This window comes from Triturus cristatus, chromosome 9 (assembly GCF_964204655.1).
Source record: "Triturus cristatus chromosome 9, aTriCri1.1, whole genome shotgun sequence".
In the NCBI taxonomy this organism is placed as follows: Eukaryota; Metazoa; Chordata; class Amphibia; order Caudata; family Salamandridae; genus Triturus; species Triturus cristatus.
Genome location: NC_140592.1, coordinates 152,140,602 through 152,165,583, shown reverse-complemented (window position 1 = coordinate 152,165,583; position 24,982 = coordinate 152,140,602). Strand labels below are relative to the sequence as shown.

Genomic DNA, 24,982 nt, shown 5'->3' with positions numbered 1-24,982 from the left:
TATGGACAGCGGAATTCGCATATAATAACACCGAACATTCTACGCTGGGATGCTCTCCGTTATTTTGTCTATTGGGACATCACCCGAACATGCTCCCCTTCGATTGCCCCTATAAAATCCGCTCTCCCAAGCATCCAAGAACACCATGCTCATCTCAGAGCAGTCCTCCTCGAGGCCAAACGAAACCTTGTTATCGCGCAAACTGCACAAAAACGTTTTGCAGACAGAAAACGATCCAAAGAACCCGAATACAAGATTGGGGATAAGGTCTGGTTGGCTACAAAAAACATACACCTGAAAGGGATAGACAAATTAAAACCTAAATACATAGGTCCCTATAGTATTGAAGAGATCATTAACCCTGTTGCTATGAAAATAGCCTTGCCCCCATCCGGGCGCATTCACCCCGTATTTCATGTGTCCCTTCTCCAACCATGTCCTGTGAACATACGAGTCGTAGATCAACCCCCTCCATGTATCGTAGATGGGCAGGAAGAATACGAAGTAAACCAACTGTTAGATTCCCGACTGGTTAGGGGGCGGGTCCAGTATCTGGTGGACTGGAAGGGTTTCGGAGTCGAGGATAGAACCTGGTAACCCGTGCAGAATCTCCATTGCCCCGAGCTGTTAGAACAATTCCATGAAAACCATCCCGGTAAACCTGGACGACCGCCGAGTCGGAGATCCTTAAGAGGGGGTTCTGTCACGATTCCACACCTCCACACCTTGAGCCAGGTATACACACTCCCCTACTCTTCCCTGTGTGTGAGAAAACACTGGTGTAAATGGAAAAGGGGCCCGCGGCACTACAAATCCCAGGAAGCCGAGGGAATGTACACATCCAAGCCGTTTGGAAGGCACAGGAACACACCTACATATAAGCACCTCCCCTGTAGGGGGAAGGTGCTTGACAATCTTAGAAACTTTCCCTCGAGTACGCGGACGCTTTCCTACCCGCTGGGGAATTTGGAACAGCGACGTTGGTGAAAGAGTGAAACCCCGCCGAGGGACCATCCTCGGAAGTCAAGCTGGGACGAGAGGTTCCGTTTCCAAGTCTCGCAAGTACTATTTGCATATCCCGTTCCGCAGCGAGCGTGAACACTCTCGCAACGGAGTGGCTCGTTAGTCCTCAGTATATCTCTGTAAAGCGGTTGCGCAGAGTATTCGCACGCCCGCTGCTCAATTACTCGCGGTACCGCGTTCCCGCTGCCTGTCTTATCCTTTCTGCCCGAGGGGCATAAATCCACCCCGCATTTAGCGTACTGTCTCCGTCCGGGTCCCCGGAACACGGGAACGGCGGTTGCATTGCCATTGGTGCTTTTCCTGGGGAAGCATTTCCCCTACCACGGGACATTGCTGTGAAAATAACAGCAGAGTGGTTTTTGTATATAAAGAGAGAGAGAGCGAACTTTTGTGCATCACCTATCTCTACTCTTCGACCTCAGAGTTTCAGGACACGTCTGAAGCTGATATTGATATTCCTCTCATCTGGGATTACAGAAGAGCTGTTTCGATATTCACGGACTGCTGCTGCCGGGCTCCTCGTAAGTGTATTGTGTGCATGACTGGTTTGCTGTTGCGTGTGTGAAATTAGTGTAATTGCATTTCACGCTTGTGTTCCTTCTTGTCTCCCCTACTGTAGTGCATACACGCTAGAGGGAACAGAACTCAGACCAGACTCAGGCCAGACGTACTGCTGCCAGTTGCCTTTGTTATTTTGTCCCCTTCCCTTTTCCCCGGGGTGCTGAGTTCCATAGTTGCTTTCAAGTGCACTGTGGGGTCTAGCATTACGGAGAGTAGGGAAGCTCCTCAGCGCGCCGTCGTTCCTGCTGGCTGCTAAGAAAAGGTTAGTGGCGTCCAGATCTGTCTTATGCCACTAACCCCCTGACACTCGGAGTGTCGCGGCCAGATGCAGGAATCTAGCCCTAAGGGCAATATTGGCCTTAGTAACTTTGCCCCCCATTACAGAGGAGGAAACGTGCAGGCTGATCACTTTAACAAAATCAGGATCACCCTTGGATCCTTGCCCCCCTTCAGTTGTTCATCTTGCGGCAGAGCTGATTGCAGAGGAGCTGTCCCCGTTAATCAATCAAGTAATTGAATCCGGCAGTTACCCTTTAAGTTGGAAGAGGGCAATAATTAGACCACTGCTAAAAAAAACTACTCTGGATCCCCATATTTTAAAGAACTACCGTCCAATCACTGCACTCCCTATGGCTGCCAAGATTATGGAGAGGGAGTTAAACCGTTCTTTAACGGAATATCTTGATTCCCACGATCTGCTTGACTCCTCTCAGCATGGTGTCCGTGCTCAACACCCTACGGAGTCGGCAATTCTGGTGGCAGAAGAGAAAATTTGTGGCATAGTGGACGGGGGAGGTAGGGCAGTCCTGGTGATGTTGGATCTGTCGGCTGCCTTCGATACCGTAAACCACGCGGTTTTGATACGGAGGCTCCAGGAGATTGGTGTTCCGGGAGCTGCATTGTCCCTCCTCTCTTCTTTTTTGGAAGGCAGGGAGCAGAGTCTGCTATGGGACGGCTTGCAGTCAAACATTTTCCATCTGCCTTGTGGTGTACCGCAGGGTTCAGCCTTATCACCGACGCTATTCAATATCTATGTAGCCCCCTTGGCCAAGCTAATTACGAAACATGGTTTTACGATAATCTCCTATGCTCATAGTTTCGGCTGTTGAACAATCGAATGACATGGCTTTCAATTTCCATAGCTGCCTGTCTGAAGTTATGAGCTGGATGCGGGATAGCTTTCTGAAAATCAACACCAAGAAGACGGAGATAATAGAGTTTGGCCAGGGTAGCCCCGTGTGGAATGGATCTTGGTGGTGCCCCTGTCCCGTGCCTAAAGTTAGAAATGTGGGCGTGCTGTTTGACAACCAGCTCAATTTCTCAGCGCACGTTAGTAACCTTGCGTCATCCTGTTCCTTTTTAATAAGGACCCTGCGGAAGATCCTTCCTTTTATTGAACCTGACCTTCGCAAGACGGTGGTAGTGGCCCATGTGTTATCCAGATTAGACTACTGCAACGCCTTGCTGTTAGGGATAAATAAGACTCTGATGAAGAGGCTGCAGACTCTGCAGAATACTGCAGCAAGACTTCTGCTAGATGCCCCCAGAGATCAATCTATCTCTGTCGGAATCAAAACACTACATTGGCTCCCGATTCAGCAGAGCATAGACTTTAAGGCTATATGCTTAGTACATAAGGCTGTATTTGGAGGGGGAGCCAAGGATATTAAGAAGCTTTTTATTCCTTACTCTCCGGGTCGGGTACTAAGGTCCACTACTCAAAGCCTCATTAAGATAAATCGGATAAGGAACGCTAGATGGGGCGGTAGAGCTTTTTCTTTCCGTGCTGCTGGTCTCTGGAACAAGCTTCCTTGTTCTTTGAAATTAATAGATAATCATCTAGCATTCAGAAAACGGTTAAAAACATGGCTCTTTGATGAGATTCGTTGCTGAAGATGATGTCTTTCCCTCTCTGCTTACCAGCGCCAAAACGCTTCGGCATTCGCTGCGCTATACAAATGATTATCCTATCCTATCCTATCCTACCGCTGGCAGTCAGGGAGTTAGGCACCTCTCCACGTAATAAGTACACATTTTTATTTAATTCCAAGTGTACTAAGTGTGATTTAATACTTCACCCCCCAGAAGCCTGTATGAAAATCACACACACCCTACAGTGAATATTTAGACCCAATATCCATGTACATCCCACAGCACCAACACAATGCCAGTTGATAGTATATCATGGTGCCCTCAACACAGACACCTATACAGCCAGCAACACTAGAACTAGCCTACTTCTAACTGCGGCACAAAGGGAAAGCTACTTGCCTGGGAGACAGCTGAAGATGACACAGAGACCTACCAAAGATGGAGCAGAACACAGTACTCAGAACATATTATCACGATAATATTACAGAAAGACTCAGAGTCTGATTTGCAAAGAAAGCCCCGGAATGGTGCACTAAGGCGCCATCCAACAGACGGCGAGCTATAAGTACATACTAATGGCAGATGGTGCACTATACAAATTCCCAAAAGCATTATACAGTACTTCCTGCGAGGTGCTATGGAACTGTTAAAGAAAATTGTGATGCCCTTATGTACCATGTCTGCTGCTATGTAGACCGCACTTGCAGGAGTGCTATTTAAGGAACCCATTTAATACAATTTAAAAAAATCACATTTGAAGTGCAGATGCTTCCAGTGAGATGTTTCTATCTTGTACGGATCACTTAACCAAATCACACGTACAATTGAGTAGATTTAATAATTTGTTTAATTCCATGTTCGTTTTATGGAAGCCAAAAAATATGTTTTTTTTCGACGAAGTAGAACCTTACAATCTTTTGCACGTTATCCTGAGCTTTTGCGTTTTAACTCAATGACAACTTGTGCAGTAGCTGAATGGAAACGTTTTAACAATCCTTAGATGGGATAGAAAAATAATGAGAAAATAAAATGCAAATATGTCAGCTCAATCAAGGTGCTATCTCGTTTTTTTTCGTTTTAACACAGGATTGCTCCTAGCCACCTATGTATGCAAACACAGAGTTATTTACTGATATACTAATATAAGAAACATACCAACCCGAGAGGGGTTGAGGGTGTTGTGGCGCTGTGATGACATGAGTAGTAGTATGTCGATTCTCTTGTGTAACCAGAGGTTTCATAACACATATTTTGCTGGCGCCCTCTACCGGTCATCTGCTGCCTTCAGCTGGTTGCTCGGTGCTTTCATAAGTTTCACGGAGGAGTGTGTTGGGCTGGACAAAGAGCCGGCGCCATGGCAAACAAGGATGCTGCGGATGGTGACAGGTCGCAGGTAACACGGGCGGCGAGCTCAGGAGGGTGCACACACCGGAGGGGAGCAGTGCTTTTGTTTTGTGCAGCATGAGCATTTTTGATGGTGTTTTAGACCACTTGAGTCTGTAACGCCTAGAGAGGTTCACACAAGCTACTAGATTGTTGCCCTTGATGTATATATAGCATTCATCATTTAACTGGTTGGTAAAGTCGTTGTGTGATATTACAGTGTCACTGCACATTAGAATACCTTACTGCTAGCAAATAGGAAGCATGCGGCATGTGTTAAGGAATGCTGTGAAGTTATTGGAAAAGCGGATTTATGAAACGTCCCGTTAGGCTCTCGGTTTTTGTGTTAATAAAGAAACACATAAAAAAAAATCTAGAAACAGAGTAGAGAGTGACTTTGTTAGCGTTTAATATAATTTTAATAGTTTGACCGGGTGCTTTTCTAAGCGATGTTCCCGCCGCCTCTTTAATCCTTGCCTTGTCATCCTGAGACAGATCTCCCAAAGGTGTTAAGTGGACATATTGATGCTTCTCGTCCTGATGATAGCTCACCAGTACGATGTGATTGACATGCTTTGTGGGCAGTGACGCTCCACACTCGCCATTATCATTATTGTTCTTGTTATATTATCTAGGTTTGCAAAAGCGTGGTTTGCTCTTTAGGGCAGCTTTGAGATCTGATTGAATGAAAGCCTTTTCTTCACACCTCTGCCTCGCAACACCGGTCCCGCACACCAACTTTTACCTCGGAGGCACTTAAACCCCTTTGAACAACACAATTCCAGTCCCAGGGACCGAAAAATGTGCGCATGCGTGGGTACAAGCCAGTGTGCTCTTGCAGTCTCATGACCACGTTGAATGATAGTGCGTGCTTCTTCATGTCTTGCTGACACACATTCAGAATATGTGGATAGCAGCCTATGTGTTTAGATAATCCTGGGGAGAAGGCAGCCTTTCTTTAAGGAAGGGTGTACGTGGAATATTCTGTTGGGTTGTATATTGGGCTTGCTGTATGTGACTTGTCGCCGGGTAGTGCAGTCAATAACCGCTGTTGATAGAATCCAGCTCAGTGATGCTGTTTTTATGGATTTCGTAAGCATGAAAGTCTGAGTTGGCACTGCTGGTATTCTAGGTTAGACCTGCTGGCTGTAGTGCGTACACATCTGTAAAGGCTTTATCCCCTGAACCACCACACTGAACTTGTATTCCCTAAACTACCACACTGGAAGCGAGTTGCAGTGTTGGGTCACACAACATTGTAATACCCACATGTTCCCTGCATTGTATGTCGTTGGCCGGGTAATGTGAGTCTGGTTATAAAAAGCTAAAGGTAATCCCAGCTCATACACAGATTCACTTTCACATCTGTTAACATACAAGTCACCACAGAACCAATGCACTAAAATCTTTCGGATTTTCACTTTACATGAAAGCGCACTTGCGACGTTCAAAGTGTTCACATGATTTATGTGGATAACTACATCACCGAGTTCCCACCAGTTTAGTTTGATGCCACGGGGATGCCTCCTATGATTTTGTCACAACTGTAAGTGCAAATTAATCAAAAATGGCCCACACACTCACCTGTGAGATCAGCCCGCCGGGCACTGCCAGATTGCCCTACAGACCTACCCCGAGCCTGTTTGCTACTTTTGCCGGTCTTGCAAGGAAATATTATTCCATGATGCCGGTTTTTGTAATGTACGTCCTAATAATTTTGTCTAACCTTTGCGCCGAAACTGCCCAACAGTTTATTATATATTTATCACAATCTACTTACAAAGGAGAAAGCACAAAGCAACTTTACATACGCAATAAGCAACATATAAAAGCTAAACTTCAAGCAGCTGAAATGACACTACACACTGGCGGTTTTCCCAGTACAACCACTAAAGCTGGTCCTCGGCACTGCAAGGACTCTGTATGTGAAGCCTCGGGCCCAGCAGAGTACGTATCGCGCTTGGTCACACATCTATACACCACTATGCAGACCACAGCCTCACTCACGGTGCTTAGGACAAGGAAGGAGTGGCATCGTTAGCTCGGTGAGGATATTACAAAACAGCAGTGATGATACTGCTGTTGGACATGTGCGTGCTGCGGGAGGAACGGGTCGGATTTTTACAACTAGCGCACCATTGCTCCTGCATAGCACAGTACTGGGATCCAGTGCACGGTGTCATTTAGACATTACGGCAAGTGTGCTATCACAACTGCCAAAAGAGTCCGTTCTCAGCTATGTGAGGAAACATCCCACCACCCAACCTTTCCCAATCTGTTGTTCGTCATTTGCCTGAGGCTATGACTGTCTTCGAAAGCCAGGGTAGCGTTGAACCAAGTGCTTCTCCCTGATGAAGTATCCACGTCTCCTCCCGCTCTGGTGCTGGCGCCCTGGAAGTCACCTGCTGAGGCATCCACTCGGTTCTCCTGACGTCTTCCTGTCGAACTCTGGCTGTTTCTATGGAAAACGTCAGGCGACCTCCATTGTCCAACGGCAAATCAGTGCTGCTTTTTCCAATTGACTGTGGGAGGCAGAGACAGCACAAGCAGCGGCCAGGAAAATGCTCATTATCTTCTCCCAGCATTTTCCCGGCCGTTGATTGTGCTGTCTCTGCCTCCCACAGTCAATTGGAAAAAATGGCACTGATTTGTCACGCATGCGTACGATGTAAGGAATCGCACGCATGTGAAACAAAGAGTGCAATTTGTCCCACCAATCAGAAAACAAACAAGCACTGAAAATGCAACAGGACTCATATTTACGCGAACCCTGTTGCATTTGAAACAGAAGTGCGGGCATTAAAGAAGGAATGAATGGGAGGGGGTAGGGGGGTGGTTGTGGTGAAAAAAATTACGGACTGCGGGAGGGAAGGGTTAGAGGCAGGGGAACAAAACGGTTTTTACAGTAAAGGGGTTGATAGCCTCGGAAGAATAATAATGACGACATGGTCGTCAGGAGGCGGGACTAGGAAGCTAAAAACCAATCAGAAACTCAATTTATAATGGAAGCCAATGAAACTTATAGATGGAAAGTGGGCGGAGCTTCCCCCAGCTATAGTGTATACTGCATGCCTCGCAAAGAGATGGCAGCGCTTTCGCGCTGCATCACTAGGCGAGACCTAAAAAGCCATCTACTAAATGTCTCGTCAGACCAGCGCATGCGCTGGCTCTAGCGAGACCTAAAAAGACATAGCGAAACTTGCATGAATAAAATATATCAAGTACGCACTCATGGCTTATAGATTCTAAAAGTGTGACAATTTAAAGACAATAACCACGAAGACCGCTGCGCAAGTCCTCAGGAAGAACTCGAATTCAACTACCTAATATTAAGGCAGTATTCCATCCAATCCCTTGCCAAGTGCACTCGGCTCCTTCACCCATGCACGCACTTGAAGTGTATATTTTCTCTGAAAGGGCCCCAGTATTCATTGTAGAGACTCCTTTCATTTTCTCGAAGCAACACCTCCTCCGGGCTATTAACGCTGCAGCGCTGGCCCCTTCCACGCAGGCAGCGCGTCACCTTTTCTACTGTTCACAGGCGTCGAGGAGCTCCTCTGGGTAATCCTGGGTCAGTCAGCAGCGACAATTACCTCACCTTGTGTGAGCCACCCGGCCCGCTTTGAAGCATCTCAGTGCGTTCCTAAACAATTGGCTGTAATCGTTATTTTGAAGTGTTTGCGAGAGTCTTTGGTTCTCTTCATACGTCACTGCAGAGATTCCACTAACAACAATCACGTGCCCGCAGGGCAATTTATATTATAGTGATGCATAATAATCCCTTCTTGGCAGGGGAATAATTTGTGAGAAGGATATGATGCGCCCGGGCTGACCGACATCAGAGTTGAAGTGCGAGGAAATGATGCAGATCTTGTCAGAAATGAGAGAGAGGGGAAGGATCTTCATTATTAAAACTAAATTGGGTTTACCTTTGTACGCCGCACCAGAAAGACTTATGGCAGAACAGCGAGCGATAAATAAACATTTAGCATAATCAACTTGTAATTCACTGTTAGCTTCGAAATGGCTAGTTTAGAGACATGGGGGATACCATAACTAGAAACAATTTAATGCACGTGATGGAAACCACAACTAGAGATTACTAGAGGACAGACAAATTCCCAGAATTATGAGAAGGGCAAAATCTATGTATTTTCCACATTCACTTGTGGCGCCAAATTGAGCTCAAACGGCCAAATCTCCAAAAGACTGTTGGACAGACATTCGCAGAAATCAGCGGGTGGTGGGAAGTGTTACTGCACATTTCTGGACCTTTCTATTAATGTGCTTATTTATCTGGAGAGGGAACACTGCTGGCTACCTGTGAGCAACATTTTGTAGAAGAGCTACGTGCACCCATGAACCTCCATCTTGGCTGCAAAATTACCAATCTGTGGCTTATTTTTGTGCCCCCATTTTTCAGCATTTTCTTTTAAGCGAGCAGTAAAACGTCATGGGATCTTCATATTAGGTATATCTTTATACTTGCAGAGGCAAAAATCCAGTTGATAAAAACATCCCAGAGCTACTTTTTGGAATATTTTTACTTTACAAAGAGGGCTTCTATAAACCTTTTGTGCATACCAAGAAAATCAAACATATGGGGCTGCAACACAAGGAAATGGCGGGGGGAGGTGATTCTAAAAGCAACCATGATGTGCAGGAGAGGGTATGTGGTGTAATGGTCAGAGCTGCAGGCTTTGGCTCTGTCAGACCTGCAGGCTTTGGCTCTGAGGAACAGGGTTTGAGTCTTCGCATCAACTCAACAGCGCGGTGCCACTTCACGGACACCGCGCTCGGTTTCTTTATATATTTCTTAACTTCAACACTGAGCGCGGTGTCCTTGAAGTGGGCGCTGCGCTCAGTGCTAAAGTTAAGAAATATATCAATAAACCGAGCGCGGTGTCCGTGAAGCGGCACCGCGCTCGGTTTCAAAGTAAAAAAAGAAAATTGCGCGTGCCTCGCGCTAAAGAAGGAGGCAGCAGGGGGAGGGAAGACCGGAGGGGGCCTGCGCCTGTTTCCCCTGTCCGGGAACGAGCAGGGGCACCATATGTTTGTAAGTTAATTACAAACATATGGTGTCAAAGCTCGCTCCCGAAAGGAAATTGCCAGACATGCATGCGTTGCCATTAAAAGCAATGCAACGCGTCCACGTTTTTGGCTTAAAAGGCGCATTGATGGCTAAAGGTCTTTCTCATATGCAGTGCATGCGCGCTGCATAGGTGAGACCTAAAAAGGACCTAGTTTGGAGAACCTCAACACTGAAAAACATTTTTTAACTGCCTTTGGTTGAGCTCCCACTTGTGGCATTTGTTCCTTGTTATGCTTAGGGTATCTGCCCATTTGTTCTGTTCCCCTGGGATACGATCTATTCTTAAGGAAGTGTTGTTGGCTAGTCATCATACCCATATCTGTTGAGATTGTGCAGATAGAACCTGTGACCATGTCCCTCCCTGTTTGGTGAGATAAAACATGGTCGTTGTGTTGTATGTTTTCACCAAAACGGACGAGTTACGGAGTCTTGGAAGAAAAGCCTTTAGCTCTAGGAGGTTATGTGATTCAAAGCATCCTGACTGGACCATTTTCAGTGAACCTCCAAATCCTGCAAGTGAGCTCCCCATCCTTCTACAGAGGCGTCCGTCATCGTCACCAGCTGGGGTATCATGGGAAGAATGGGAAACCCTGCGAGATATTCTCCTTGATTGTCCTCCAAGACCTTGCAGACCTCATCCTTGGTGTGAGTGCAATCATGTCTTCAAAGGATCCATGACACTGGATCCACTGAGCACCAAGCTGATCCTGTAGAGGCTGCATCGAAAGACGACCATTTTGAATCAATGAAATACAGGATGATATCATCCCTCATCCCCAACATGGACTTGTACTTTCTTACAGAAGTGAACACTCTTGCAGATAAGGATCTATCATGTCCAAGATTGCTCCCAGGAGCACTACTGATCTGGATGGATTGAGAGAGGATGTGTCCTTGTTTAGCTTGAGGCCCAGAGATTTGAAAAGTTGTAGATAGGCCTGGGTCGACTGTTTTGTCAAGTGAAAAGTTGGGGTCCTTTATTAACAAGTCATCCAGGTTCAGGAACACCTGGTGTCCTAAACGTCTGAGAAAAGCCACCACTGGCGCCATGCATTTGTCAAAGTCCCAACCCAAAGGGGAGAGGCTTTAAATGGTAATGGTCCCCTGCCACCTCACATCTTAGAAACTTTCTGTGCTTCAGGCATATAGGGATATGGAAATATGTGTCCAGCTGACCCAGGGAGGTCATGTAGTCCCTCTCCTTTACCAGTTGCAGGATCTCCTGCAGTTATAACATCCTGAAGGGCTGTTTCTTGATTAATTTGTTTAAGAACCTCAAATCTATCACCTGCCTCCACTTTTCGAAATTCTTTCTGATGAGGAAAAAATTGGCATAAAAACCCATGTTGCGTTGACTTAGTGGAACTTCCTCTATTGCGCTCTTGGATAGAAGCAATCAAATTTCCTCCTCTAGTATGGGAAGATAACAATGCAAGGATCTGTGGAGAGGCAGATTGGGAAGCATTTGAGCTAATTCCAGGGTGAGACCATGTTGGATTACGTCTAACACCCACCTGTTGGAAGAGATGAGCTTCCAGACAATCAATCAATCAATCAGCATTTGTATAGCCCAGCATTGTCACCCCTAGGGGTATCTGGGCACTGAGAGGGCCATGTCTCTATTGAAAAGCCAGGTCTTGGGTCTCTCTCTGTAGTCTGCCAGGGAGGTTGCTGTTGGGAGGTGGAGGGGCAGATCGTTCAAGGTCTTGGCGGCGATGCAGGAGAAGGAGAAACCCCCGCTGCAACTGCAATAGCTGCTGGGGGTGAGTATGAGGGCGAGTGAGGAGGAATGCAGGTGCCTGAAGGGCCGATGGAAGTTCAGTCATTGGTTGATGTAGAACTGTCCTAGATTGTGTAGAGCTTTGTAGGTGTGCCTGAGGATCTTGAACTGGCATCTCTTCTAGCTGGAGAGCCAGTGGAGGTTTATGAGGTGGGGGTGATGTGGGTGATGTGGGTTCGTTTGAGGAAGTCCAGAATGAGTCTAAATTAGATCAAGAATTATAGCAAAACAATTTGAATAATAATTTAATCTATGGTGTGCAGTAGACCAGGACCTAGGCCAACTTGTGATGGGCTGCACCAAGGTAAAAGCTGGTTCATCTTGGCCAATATATTTACCTTCAGATAGAAACAAAATGGTGGGGAGTGGACCCAAAAATGGTGGAGGATGGAAATCTTCAACATGGAGAGGATGGAAGATTTGGCTATGCAGGACTACCAAAGACTGGAAACTTCTGTTTAGGGGTTCCTCTACAGTACTCTGCATCTCAAGCTAAAAAAACTCAGAGCAGAAGTACATCCAAAAATGAAGTGGTTGCATCATTTTCAGTAAGTGCGGCACCCTGATGAAGTCCTCAAGAAATGAAGTTACAGCTTTGGAGAAAATTGTCTAACTTCAGTTTCTTGACTGCAAAAGCCTTCAGACTTTCTGCAACCTCAGATACCAAGCATGCATTTGATGCAGCAGGGATCTAAGTGTCTCCAATTTAGGTCCAGAGCAAATCGCCTAGTTGCAGCTAGCTTCTTGAATTTCTCTGCAGCACCACCAGTTATCTTTGACTAAAGGTCATTCTGTTCTCCTCTGAAGATTTCACAGGAGCAGGCAGCAGAAATGTCCAGTTAAAACTGATTTTGTCCTGGACAGCCTACAAGTTTCTCTGGATCAGGCCGATCTTAACTCACCACTCTTCACTCTGACTTATATGTCATTGAGGGTTAGTAAGAGGCAATCATCATAAATGTTGAAACTACTTTCAAGTGCTAGAGGTTAGAGAAAAAGCTGGAGACAAATCACTACAAGTCCTTCGCTACAAGTCCTTCACTACATAGTCAGAAGAAATTCTTCTGAGCTTTAAGGCAGAATTCTTATTTTCTTCATGGTTCCAGTTTGCTCTCTGGTGAAAGAAGGTCAAGTAAGATAATTTAAGGGTGAAACCAGCCCGCAATTTGCAATGCCCCATATGTGAATCGTACTACATTTCTAGTCTCCCCTGCCTATTTTGGGCAGCTGTATACTCCATGTTCCGCCCTAAAAAAATGCTTTCCGTCAAACCTATACCAACGATACTTTCACCACAGGAACATACATTTGTAGAATCTTTCTCACTTTCTCTTATCCCCTTCCAAAGCCAGCTGAGTTACGCTCACCAAGGATCAAAGAAAGTCTCCACATATAAGCCCTGATTAGCACTATCTAAGCATGTGCTTCTAAAATTATGTTACATTCTTGAAATCAGTAATAAAAGATTTGTGTTGCGCAAATACTGCACATCTGACACTTGTACAACTGTGCATAAGATCTGCACAAACATATTCGATATAACAAAGTGACAGGTATACCAAAGGTGGTTTTCATTAAATCAGGCCTGAGCTGCTACGGAGATCAAACTATCAGATGTCTACAGCAAGGAAATTGGTTAAAAATTAACGCTGCAAAAAGATGGACCTCCAAAGTGTTATATATCCTGCTCAACTGTTAGGCATTACATTAGATTTCTGCTGAAACAGGTTTCAACCTCAAAGTGATCTGCAACAACCAGTGAACAAGTATACATGTTAAGTTACCTATTCAATCAAATAACACTAACAACTTTACCCTAGTCTTCAGCATCCTTGGAAATGTCATGTGGTAGGCACAGCTTGCATAATGATGACAATGTAGCTCCAGTCTCAAAACAACATGCTACTGAGGAATCTACAGTCTATGTAATGAGATATGCTTGTCACTGTAAAAGTGAGTTTTTCTCCAAGATTGAATAATAATCTTATTAGCCTAATTGTACTGAATATTTGTTTGATACCATATTCTGTCAGAAGTGGTTTGGCTGTGCTGAGCAACACTGGAGAACTTCCAAGGTGGGAATCTTAAAAACTGACTATCGCCTATGGGAGAGTATTTACAATTCTAATTATGCCCTTACGCACATCTCTAAGAAACATTTCCACTCAAACCTTTTGCAGGAGTATGAACATTTGATTCCTTTCACCTCTAAGAAGTTCTATAACTAAGGTTTTTTATGGGCCTTTTCTTATGTATTTATTCTCCCGTACTCAGAATCAGATTTCTTTCCATAAGAGTGTTATTCAATCTTGGAGAAAAACTCACATTTACAAGTGATACACATATCTCATTACATAGACTGTAGATGAAATGAATGAATAACAGTGCAAAAGATAGTGAAAGGAAACCACTTTAACTTAAAATGATAATTGGAGAAAAACGTAATAGTCAGAAATCAGTCAAAAGCTATTGGCCTTCTACTGTAATGTCAGCTAAAATGCATGAAGATTTGAGAGATCAAATTAAATTAACAATGGTTATATTTGTGCCCAAGAAAGCATTATAGGTTATTTGTATTGTCAAAAATGTGAGGCATGTTGTTCAGAGGATCTGCTAAAAGTATAATGTCCAACATTACCTTGCATGCCACTCGATGTGGGCAGAGTTTACCAAAACCAAGTGGAGGCTGAATACGACGAAGCAATGTCACTACATCAAGATGCTTAATTCTTCCCCTGTAAGAAAACATTTGAAATGTATCAATATATATTAGCTTGTGATGTAGAAATACAGAAACTATAGTTTTTTGGTCTGGGTTGACAGAGGGCTTGGGAGTAGGGAGGTGTTATTCTTCCTGAGCTTCAAAGCATGCCTTCCCTGTCACTGGCGGATGTAGCTCACATCTATCCCTGCCTCCCTTTTGTTTTTGTCTGGTTTCTTATAGCTACCATATGTATTAATTTACAGTAATTAGATCCATCATGTATTTAGGCTACAGTATATGCTGATTCAGCAAACTGTTTGTGTACATGTCACACAAAGGGCCTGATTTAGAGTTCGACGAATACTGGGCATTTTCCAAAAAGCGGCAGATGAGCCATGTGTTCTTCTTAGTCTGTATAGGTATGTGTGTGTGTGTGTGTCTATATATATATATATATATATATATATATTCACTGAAAAAACCATGGGTTTCGGGGGCGTTATAGTTAGTTGGAGATTTCACTCATACAAAACCTTTGAAATTCCCCCGTTATAGTTAGTTCAGCTAACTATAACTCGCGCCCCCACAATGCACTGCTGATGACGTCACATATTACATCACTCATGACATGGTCAATAACATCACTGATGACATCTCAAGTGACATCACTGATGACATCATCCAGTGACTGTGTGTTTCTGTAAAGTTTAAATATGTTTAATATATATAGGGAAAGGCGTATTGAAGAATGAGTGGGTGTATAAGTGTCTGAATGGATGATTTAGTAGGTTCGTGAGTGACTCTATAAGTGAGTGATTAAACGTATCTTACTGAATGCATGGGTTAGTGACTAAACTGTGTGAATGTCTGTATCCGTCTGTCTGTTGGTGTGTAAGTGGCTGCATCGGTTTGTGAATAACTACATGAGTGTATATATGAGTTCTTGATTTGTTGTCTGAGTATGTGTATGGGTGCGTGAGTGTTTGTTTGGGTGGGGTGTGTGTGACTCTGTGCATAGATGTGTGAGTGGGTGATTCACTGGGTGCATGGTTTCAAGACTGCATCTGTGATGGACTGTATGGGTGGGTGAGTGTGTGTATGGGTGTGTTAGTGAGTGAATGTATATCTCAGTGGTACATGTGTGACTAACTACATATGTGAAAGGTAGTATATAAGTGTATTAGAGTATTTAAATGGCTATAAGTGAGAGTGTGTGATTGTGAGAGTGGCTGTATGGATGAGGGTGTGCTAGTATCAGAGATTGTATAAGAGCGTTAGAATGTGCTAGTATTTGTATGAGTAAGTGAGCTGGTGTGTGTATAACTGTATAGGTGAGTAAACAGGAGTGTGATTAATTATTTTTATGAGTGATTAGGTGTGTGAGTACCTCTATCGATGAGTGGCGGTGTGTGAGTGTCTATATAGGTGTATGAGTGCATATGATAGTCCTGTACTGAGTGACCGTAAGTATGAGTGACTGTACGGGTGAGTGAGTGGATGTGTGTGTAGACCTAAGAATCAGTGAACGGATATGTAGTTATTGATGTTGGAGTGTCTATGGTTTTGAGAATGGCAGTCTGTAATTTAGAGTGGGTATATCAAAAGTTATATTAGGGTGTGATAAGAAGCATGAAATTATCACATGGATGATGTCATTTGAGATGTCATCAGTGATGTCATCAGTGATGTCACTGACCATGTCATGAGTGATGTAATATGTGACGTCATCAGCAGTGCATTGCGGGGGCGCGAGTTATAGTTAGCTGAACTAACTATAACGGGGGAATTTCACGGGTTTTGTATGAGTGAAATGTCCAACTAACTATAACGTGCCTGAAACCTATGTTTTTTTCAGTGAATTTCTAAGGTTTTTTAAATGCTAATTTCTAACTATAACGTGCCTGACACCTATGGTTTTTTCAGTGAATTTCAAAGGTTTTTTAAATGCTAATTTCTAACTATAACGTGCCTGAAACTTTTGTTTTTTTCAGTGAATTTCTACGATTTTTTAAATGCTAGTTTCTAACAATGCCTACAGAAGTATGACATGTGAAGAAAGAAGAAAAAACGCACAGAAAGAAGCAAAAGAAATGTAGAAAGAAACAACAGAAGTCCACAAAGATGAAGAAAAATGCAGGAAGAAGCAAGACATGTGCAGAAAGAACCAACAGAGGAGCAGAAAGAGGCCTTGTTGCAAAATCATCCTGTGCCCACAACTTTTTCAGACGGGTACTGGTGGTAACTGACGCTAACTAACCAGGCCTAGAGCCAGTGCTATGCTATAAGACACTTAGAATACAGTGAAAACACCTACATACACTAGGGAACACTATGCGTTGGGATACCCCTGTGATTAGCATGACCTCCTCTGTAAGTCCCTAGTACATAATAGGGCAGGGGGATTAAAACTACCTCTCAAAACGTGCCACAAGGCGCGTATGCACAGTGGTGAAGGGAGGGGGGGCCAGAGGTGACATGTGTGCAAACACGGCCTGTGGCCATTTTAAGTTGGGAGATTAAGTCCCCTTGAATCTTGAGGGACCCTGGTGTTCCACTAGCTCACTAAGTACCTCCAGTAAGCACCACAGAGCTGCGTTGCACAGAGGTGTAAAAAGGGGCATGGCCTGGACCACCTCTCTGCAAAGCAGGCCGGTGGCGCTTACTGGAGGTACCTGGTGGCCTAGTTGGCCCCCAGAGGCCCTCAGGATTGAAGGGGACTTAATTCCCCAATTTAAGACGTGCCACAGGGCGTGTTTGCACACGTCACCTCTGCCCGCGCCCCCTCCCTTTACCACTGTTCAAAGGCGCCCTGTGGCACGTTTTATGTTAGGGGATTAAGTCCCCTTGAATCCTGAGAGTCCCTGGGTCCAACTAGCCCACCACGTACCTCCAGTAAGCACCACAAAGCTGCATTGCAGAGAGGTGGTCCAAAGCCATGCCCTATTTTACACCTCTCTGCAATGCAACTCTGTGGCACTTACTGGACGTACTTGGTGGGTTAGTTTGCCCCCAGGGACCCTCAGGATTCAAGGGGACTTAATCTCCCAACTTAAAACGCTCCACAGGGCGCGTTTGCACACTTGTGACATCAGGCCACGCCCCCTCCCTGCACCACTGCGAAAACACACCCCCTGGTGCGTTGTAAATTGGGGGATTAAGTCCCCTTGAGTCCTGAGGGTCCCTGGGAGCCAACTAGCCCACCACTTACCTCCAGTAAGCGCCACAGAGCTACGTTGCAGAGTGGTGTAAAAAGGGGCATGGCCTGGGCCACCTCTCTGCAACGCTGCGCAGTGGCGCTTACTGGAGGTAAGTGGTGGGCTAGTTGGCCCCCAGGGACCCTCAGGATTGAAGAGAAATTAATTCCCCAACTTAAAACGCGCCACAGGGTGTGTTTGCACACATGTCACCTCAGGCCCCGCCCCCTCCCTTCACCACTGAGCAAAAACACACCCCATGGCGTGTTTTGAGTTGGGGGATAAAGTCCCCTTGAATCCTGAGGGTCCCTGGGGTCCAACTACCCCACCAGGTACCTCCAGTAAGCGCCACAGAGCTGTGCTGCAGAGAGGTGCAAAAAGGGGCGTGGCCTCTGAACACCTCTCTGCAATGGAGCTCCCTTGCGCATACTGGAGGTTCCTGGTGGGCTAGTTGGCCCCCAGGGACCCCCAGTATTCAAGGGGAATTACTTATCCATCTTACAACGCGCCAGGGGGCGCGTTTGCAGAGTGCTACAGGGAGGGGGGCCTTTTTTATTTATTTATTTTTTAAAGAAGGAGGAATGTGTGGCGCCCCTTCCTTTTCTATTTTATGGGCCCTGGGGACCCCATCCTCAGGGCCTGACCCCCATTAAAAAAAATATATATAAATATTACGGGTAGGGGGCCGTGTGGGCCCCACTCCCGTGACCAATTCCACCTCGGGGTCCCCATACCTCCGGGACATGGCCATATATATTTTTTTATTATGGAGGGGGGCTGCGTGGCCCCCCCTCCTAAGGCCTCTATTGGCTCCGGGGACCCCATCCCCCCGGAGCCGGCCTTTATTTATTTATTAGTATTTTTTTCTTTGGGAGGGGGGCCGCGTGGCCCCCCTCCTGGGCCACTTCTGGCCCTTGGGACCTCATCCCCTGGGGACTGGCCATTGCTTTTTTTGTTTGTTTTTTTCGGAGGGGGGCTGCGCGGCCCCCCACATCAGGCCAAATATGGCTCCGGGCACCCCATCCCCCGGGGCCTGGTCCTCTCCTTTGGGAACGGTGGGGGGAGCCCCAATGCCCGCTCGGTTCCAGCCGGCTCCCTGCCTCCTGCCGGAGCCGGCATTGCTTTTCCACATAGGGAGCTGCTAACATACAGCTCCCCATGTGGAAAAGCAATCTGCTTTGCTTCATTGAAGCGAGAGCAGGTTTCCCTGCTCTCGCTTCAATGAAGCAAAGCAATTTGCAATGACAGGACCTGTCATTGCAAACAGCAGTGTCCCGGGGGTGGGCACCCCAGGACACTACAGGAGGCCGGCCCTCGGGGGTGGCGGTCCCCAGGGCCATCACTGACTCCAGGAGGGGGGCCGCGTGGCCCCCCCTCCCACTTAATGCAAAACCCCGGGGGTGGTGGTCCCCGGGGCTCGGGGGCCGTAACTGACCCCCTAGTTTGAATAATTAGTGCCCCAGAGAGGTGCCAGTCCCCGGGGCATGTGGGGGGACTCGAGCCCACCCAAACAGGTTTTTATTTTTTATTTTTAAAAAGCCCCGGCGGTTGGCAGTCCCCGGGGCTGCGGTGGGCCGTGTGCCCCCCGCAAACAATTAATGAAAGCCCCGGGGGTGGCGGTCCCCAGGGCTTGGGGGGGCCTTAGAGGCCCCCAAACAATTTAAAAATTTGCCCCACGGGGTGGCGGTCCCCTGGGCCGGGGGGGCTGCGTGCCTCCCCACACCTCTTTGATCAAGCCCCGGGGCAGTGTGGGGGTGATTGGGGGCCCCACCACACATTTTGTAACTGCCCCCGGGATCTGGCCCACCCGGGGGCTTAATTAAACAAAGCGGGAGCCCGCGCTTCGTTTTTTTAAATTTTCGGCTGAAATTTGTGCTGGGTGCGCGAATCTCGCCGATTGTTTTTAAAAAAAATGCTTTTTTTGGCCCTGGGGGTCCTTGTGGGCCCCCTGAGCAGGCCTAGGGGGGTCAGGGTGTTTCTACCCTGCCCCCTTTTCTTGCTTTTTCATGTTTCTTTTTCTGTTTTCTTGTTCCTCGGTTGTACCGAGGCACAAGATGGCTGCCAACACTTCCTGGTTTGAAGTGTTGCCAGCCAATTAGCATGAAGCTCGTGATTGGGAGGGTGCGCGGATCCACTGCGGCCATAGATATCACTATATTTATTTCTTAATTTCTCAAAAACTACTGAATGGATTTACACCATTTTTATAAAGGACGCTTTCTGAGCCAAGCAGTACCTTTTTGCCAAATTTGGTGTAATTCCGTTCAGCAGTTCGGGCTGTAGCCTGTTCCAAAATTCCCTATGGGAAATAACATGGAGAAAACACGTTTTTGTACCCCCTTTTGTCTCGGCCCCCGCTTGACGAATCACCCCCAAACTTTCAGGATAGGAGCTGACCGGAGCACCCCACCAGTTTTGAAAATCTCGCGAAGATTCGTCATCCGGCACCAAAGTTATTGGGGAAAAGAATGTTACAAATTTCCTATGGATAATAGGTCCTAACTATAACTACATACTGGCGACCACCAGTAGGCAATATATATATATATATATATATATATACATATATATATATATATATATATATATATATATATATATCCTTGTGTAATTTGCTCCTTCTGTCTCCCCACGCCAAAGCAGAGGATCACAGAAGCTAGCGGAGCGTGTGGGCGAACAATTATATCCAGTACAAAGTAATGCAATCACTCAAAGGATAAGTCAACAGCAGTTGGTTTATTTTAGGTTACGCGTATCACTCGCACAGCGAGCTTCTTGCTAACACCGCTGTGCGAGCGAAACACGTAACTGTAAATAAACCAACACTATATATATATATATATATATATATATATATATATATATATATATATAGCAGGTTCTTAGTCCTTTGATTCTGTGAACTAAGAAAGGATTGCACTCACTCGTAGTTGTATTTAAGGAAAGGACTTTATTCTTGCCAAACCCAACGCGTTTCGCCTCTGCAAGTAGGCTTGATCACGGGATGAGGTTACATGGCATGCCTCTCTTTTATGTTTAGCATGCAGTCACTTCCTGTTTGTTTATTAGACAATTGCATTCTTTCTTAGTTCACAGAATCAAAGGACTAAGAACCTGCTATATAATTATCGGCTGGATCCTGCCGAATGGTTTATGCACTGGGCTGAAAACGGAGCGCCTACGTCACAAAGGGATCCATCCTGGATATATTTATATATATATATATATATATATATATACATACATATATATATATATATATATATACAACCTACATAGTTCAGCCAAGACCTCTACAACTGTAGCTTGTTCGCAGCTATCTCTCATCCGACCACAGGAAAACCATCATGGGTCACTGGACACTGTCAGAAAAGGCCCTTTTGACTTTGTGGGAAAATGACTACTTCCTAAATGGATTATTTCCAAAAAAGTAATATCAAATCCGACTTGACTATTAAGTTGGATTTCAAATTACTTTTAAAATGAGTCCTCGAACCATTTCTCTAGTTATTCTCAAATTAAATTCTGCACATATTAAATGTAAAAGCATAAACCTGTGTTTTCCTATAAGGGAGGCAGCCTTACCACAGTGAAAAACTACTTTGGAGGTACGTCACTCCCAGGACATGTAAATCATTAAATATATATGTCCTACTTTTTAAATGCCATGTACCTTGTCCTACGGGCATTTATGGCCTATGTTAGGGGTGTCTTATACGTGTTAAAAAAGAAGGTTTCAGCTTTGCAAAAGGGCTGTTCTGCTAGGTTGATATGGCAGATTTAAAACTGCACACCCACGCTGCAGTGGCAGGCCTGGAGCCATGTTTTGCAGTGTTACTTTAGTGAGTGATACAAAGAGTGCTGCTGCACAACTAGTAGCACTTAATTTAAAGGCCCTATGGTACATGTGGTACCATATGCTAGTGACTTACAAGCAAATTAAATGTACCAATTAGAGGAATGCCAATTCTAATGTGTTTCGAGAGGCAAGCACAAACACTATACTAATGGTTAGCAGGAGTAAAGTGCACAGAGTCCTATGACCAGCAAAAACAGGTTCAGCAAAAAAAGGCAAAAAAATGATTATTGAAAACAAAAGATGGTCATTTCCAACAGTAGCAATATACTGAAGTAGCTTGTTGGATAAGTGAGCTTGAGTTCCTTCAACTGGAATAACATTGGTTTCTTTTTCACAGAACATGTTTCTTTGTTATATCAGTAATGAATTAAGACACTTGGACAAAAATAATTTGTTTGATAATCCGGAACAACTGGTGATGAATGATAAGGCTCGAAGAAGGGAGTCTTTCTTCTCAGTAAAGCACGTTCCATTAGAAGACATGATGTTAATGAATTATCTGTAATGGCTTACTACTCATTAATAATATGTGCATGAAAAATATTTAATCTGGAAATATTATCTACATAATCTACTGTATTTACCAAATCTAAATGTAGTAATTTGTTGCAGATAGGTTTAGAGTGACCACTACGTGGATTTCTTGTAGATTCTGTAAAGTCATGCAAGAACATTTATAAAAAAAATTAGCAATGTACACCAGACCTTTTATTTCATGTTCCAAAATGCACACACTGGCCTGTTATTCATTTGCAGGATGATTGTTTTTAAATTTAATTTTCAGAAATTAATCTATGTCTTTGATTCAAAGGAGGTATATACACAGCAAAGTTTACCCGATTGGAATATTTGGACTTCAGAATTAGGAAGAGACAACTAGTCCCCCAAACCTCAATCGTGAGCAATTGCTGTTAAATAGAAGGGAGGTTTTATTTTCCACAAAGATAGTGATTCAGAATTATATTGTAACTAACAGAAATAAGGCGTGCATATTAATGTACCAAACAATTAGGTCCATTTGGAATTTGGGCTACTAAAAATGCTGATTCAGCAAACTGTTTGGATACATGCCACACAAAGGGAGAGTTGGGCAGATGCTTGACATCTCTCTGTAAAGGTGTATTTACAATCTAAATAGGGCGGTCGAAACATTTGCCTGACGAAGTTAGGGCCAGTGAAGGTTTGGCATTCGACCGCCTACGCGTTTCTAGAGCTGGTGGCCGAATTACCAGTTTTTACCATTGCTTGGCGCTGGCTAAAACTTGGTGGCAAGGGTCAGTGAAAACTGCAAAATGACCCTATAGGAGACAACTCCCATGGTGTGGGGGACATTAGTTTTTGTATTTTCGAAAACAAAATCCTGCTTTGAGGTTATGTTTTTGAAAATATAAAAACATGTTAAAAGTCCCATGAAAGTACCATCATCTTGACATTACAGTCCGTCAAACGTTCAGCAGAATGGCAGGAAAATTAGTGTATGCAGTTGCTGTCAATGTTAACAGATCTGTGGGCCTGGGGACATCTCTATGCTCAGAGTACGGTTACTCTGTCAGGGCGTTGCCCTGATTGAGTAAATAACGTAATCCAAAGTCTAAATCAGGCCAGTTATTCTATGTGAACCATAATGCTCCTGAAAAATCAGGGAGTGCTACAAGGTTTCATAATAAAGAAATAACAAATGTATAAAATAAATTTTGGAAATGAGAAAATCAAACTCACTTAGCTTCAGGATCATATTCTGACCATATCCTTTTGAATTCATCCAAGTGATGAGGACCAAGAATAGACCAGTCACGTGTAAGATAATCAAAATTATCCATGATGACGGCAACAAAGAGATTGATGATCTACAAAACAAAAACAAATTATATAACTATACAGTAGTGTCGTATGTTCATTTCACAACATTTACGTTTGCAAAATTTATGGGGAAATATTTTGCAAAATAAAAATAACTCTCTGGAATTATTATTACAATGCAACATAAATTACAATCAGGTACAAAATATTTTAGTTGTAGTCCCAGACTCTGTTTCTACGTCCTCCCTTCATCTCAATGGAGAATATAGGCAGTGAATCGCAGAGGGGCCATCTGAATGATTTAGGAAAAAGGGACTTGGCAAGAAAATAAAATACATTTTGTAATGTATTAAATGTATGATGATTCACCATACCTTTCAAATATAAAATAAACCCTCATTCCCCCCAATGGTGTTTGAAGGCTACACCCAACAGCAAGTAGAAAGATGGTGAGACTAAAATACTCCTGTGGGCTAATCCACACAGTGTGATTGACATCTCAGGTCTTCAGTGAAAAGGGCCAATAGCTTCAGAAGACTGATCAAAATACCACTTAATGAGTATACTGCATTTTTGTGTTAAAAACACTGGTCCCTACCTTTTTATCTGTCACTCCTCTCCTGATCCTACCATTTCCTTTATTATCACATTTTGAGGTGGTGTAAGCAAGACTCACTGCTCCCACATTAACTTGTTAAAAGATGAGGTACGGTTCGTTTAGGGGAGGATTCAAGGGTAATCTACTTCCCCTCCAGGAGGAACAAAGCTGCGATGATAAAGGAACAGGACAGCTTACGCTGTGAATCAGGCAGTGACAATGTTGACAAAGATCTGATCACACACTCAAAGACCACAAGTGCTACAGCTCAGGGCTCCACTGAGCATCAATCTGCTGCTTTTCTTTTGCCACCCTTCGAGCCCTCCCCTGCAATCTAGTCAGTGTCTGCTGCAGCCTGAAAGTAGGTTGGCTTTGTGGCAATCCTTGGGTGCAGCTCCCTAATCCTCACTCTGTGCAATGGATTAAATTGCTGTCTCTTCAGGAGCGGGAGTAAATACATTTTTACAAACTGCTGCAAGTATTAAGCAAGCCTTTCTTTCGATATTCTTTCTTTCATGTGTGTAGCTTAAAAATAGTTCTGCACTCTTTTTGCCCCAAATCTTCATACCTGCAATATTTTAAAGGTGGACTACTTTATAATAGTTCTGTGTAATGTTACGCATCCCTTACAGTTCACTCATCCCCGGTCATTTCCTGCACTTCTGCAATGTTTGTGTCTTTCTACTGGAAGGGAGAAGGAAGGACCCTAAGGTTAGAGTGGACTGTCGTCCCTTCCTCACATGGCAAGGAGTGTATCAGAAGTTGGTCAGTGAGCCTGAAAATAATCAGACCTTATGTCAAGCTTTATGCGCCTGCTTCTACATTTCCCATGTGCCACTGCCATGTAAAGATTAAACTATTCTAAGTGCTTATAGAAAACCACTTGTTGTGAGGGAAGACACATCGCCTGTTTCCCCAGAAAATAATTTGCTCTGTATTTTTTGGGTAACACTGCTGCATTGTAAGACAGGTTGTTTTGAATGCTAGGTTCTTTGGAGCTGGGATTGCTTTGCTATATCACGTCTAACAACTAACAGGTATTATGTCAGTCCAACTCCGCTGTTTGTTCATGCAGAGTTGATGAAACGTGACATATATTCAAGTAATGGAAGAACT

The 24,982-nt window shown here is 44.6% G+C and overlaps 1 protein-coding gene across 2 annotated transcripts in view; it reads right to left on the bottom strand.

The window, feature by feature from the left end:
* Window positions 1-24,982, bottom strand: part of CACNA1D (calcium voltage-gated channel subunit alpha1 D) — a 1,031,608-nt gene that overhangs the window by 312,720 nt on the left and 693,906 nt on the right. For both annotated transcript variants that reach the window (XM_085624624.1, XM_085624625.1), the window contains 2 exons: window positions 23,188-23,315; window positions 14,350-14,446 (listed from right to left, as the gene is read on the bottom strand). In XM_085624624.1, coding sequence (XP_085480750.1) covers window positions 14,350-14,446; window positions 23,188-23,315 — 225 coding nt within the window. The remainder of the gene's footprint in view (window positions 1-14,349; window positions 14,447-23,187; window positions 23,316-24,982) is intronic.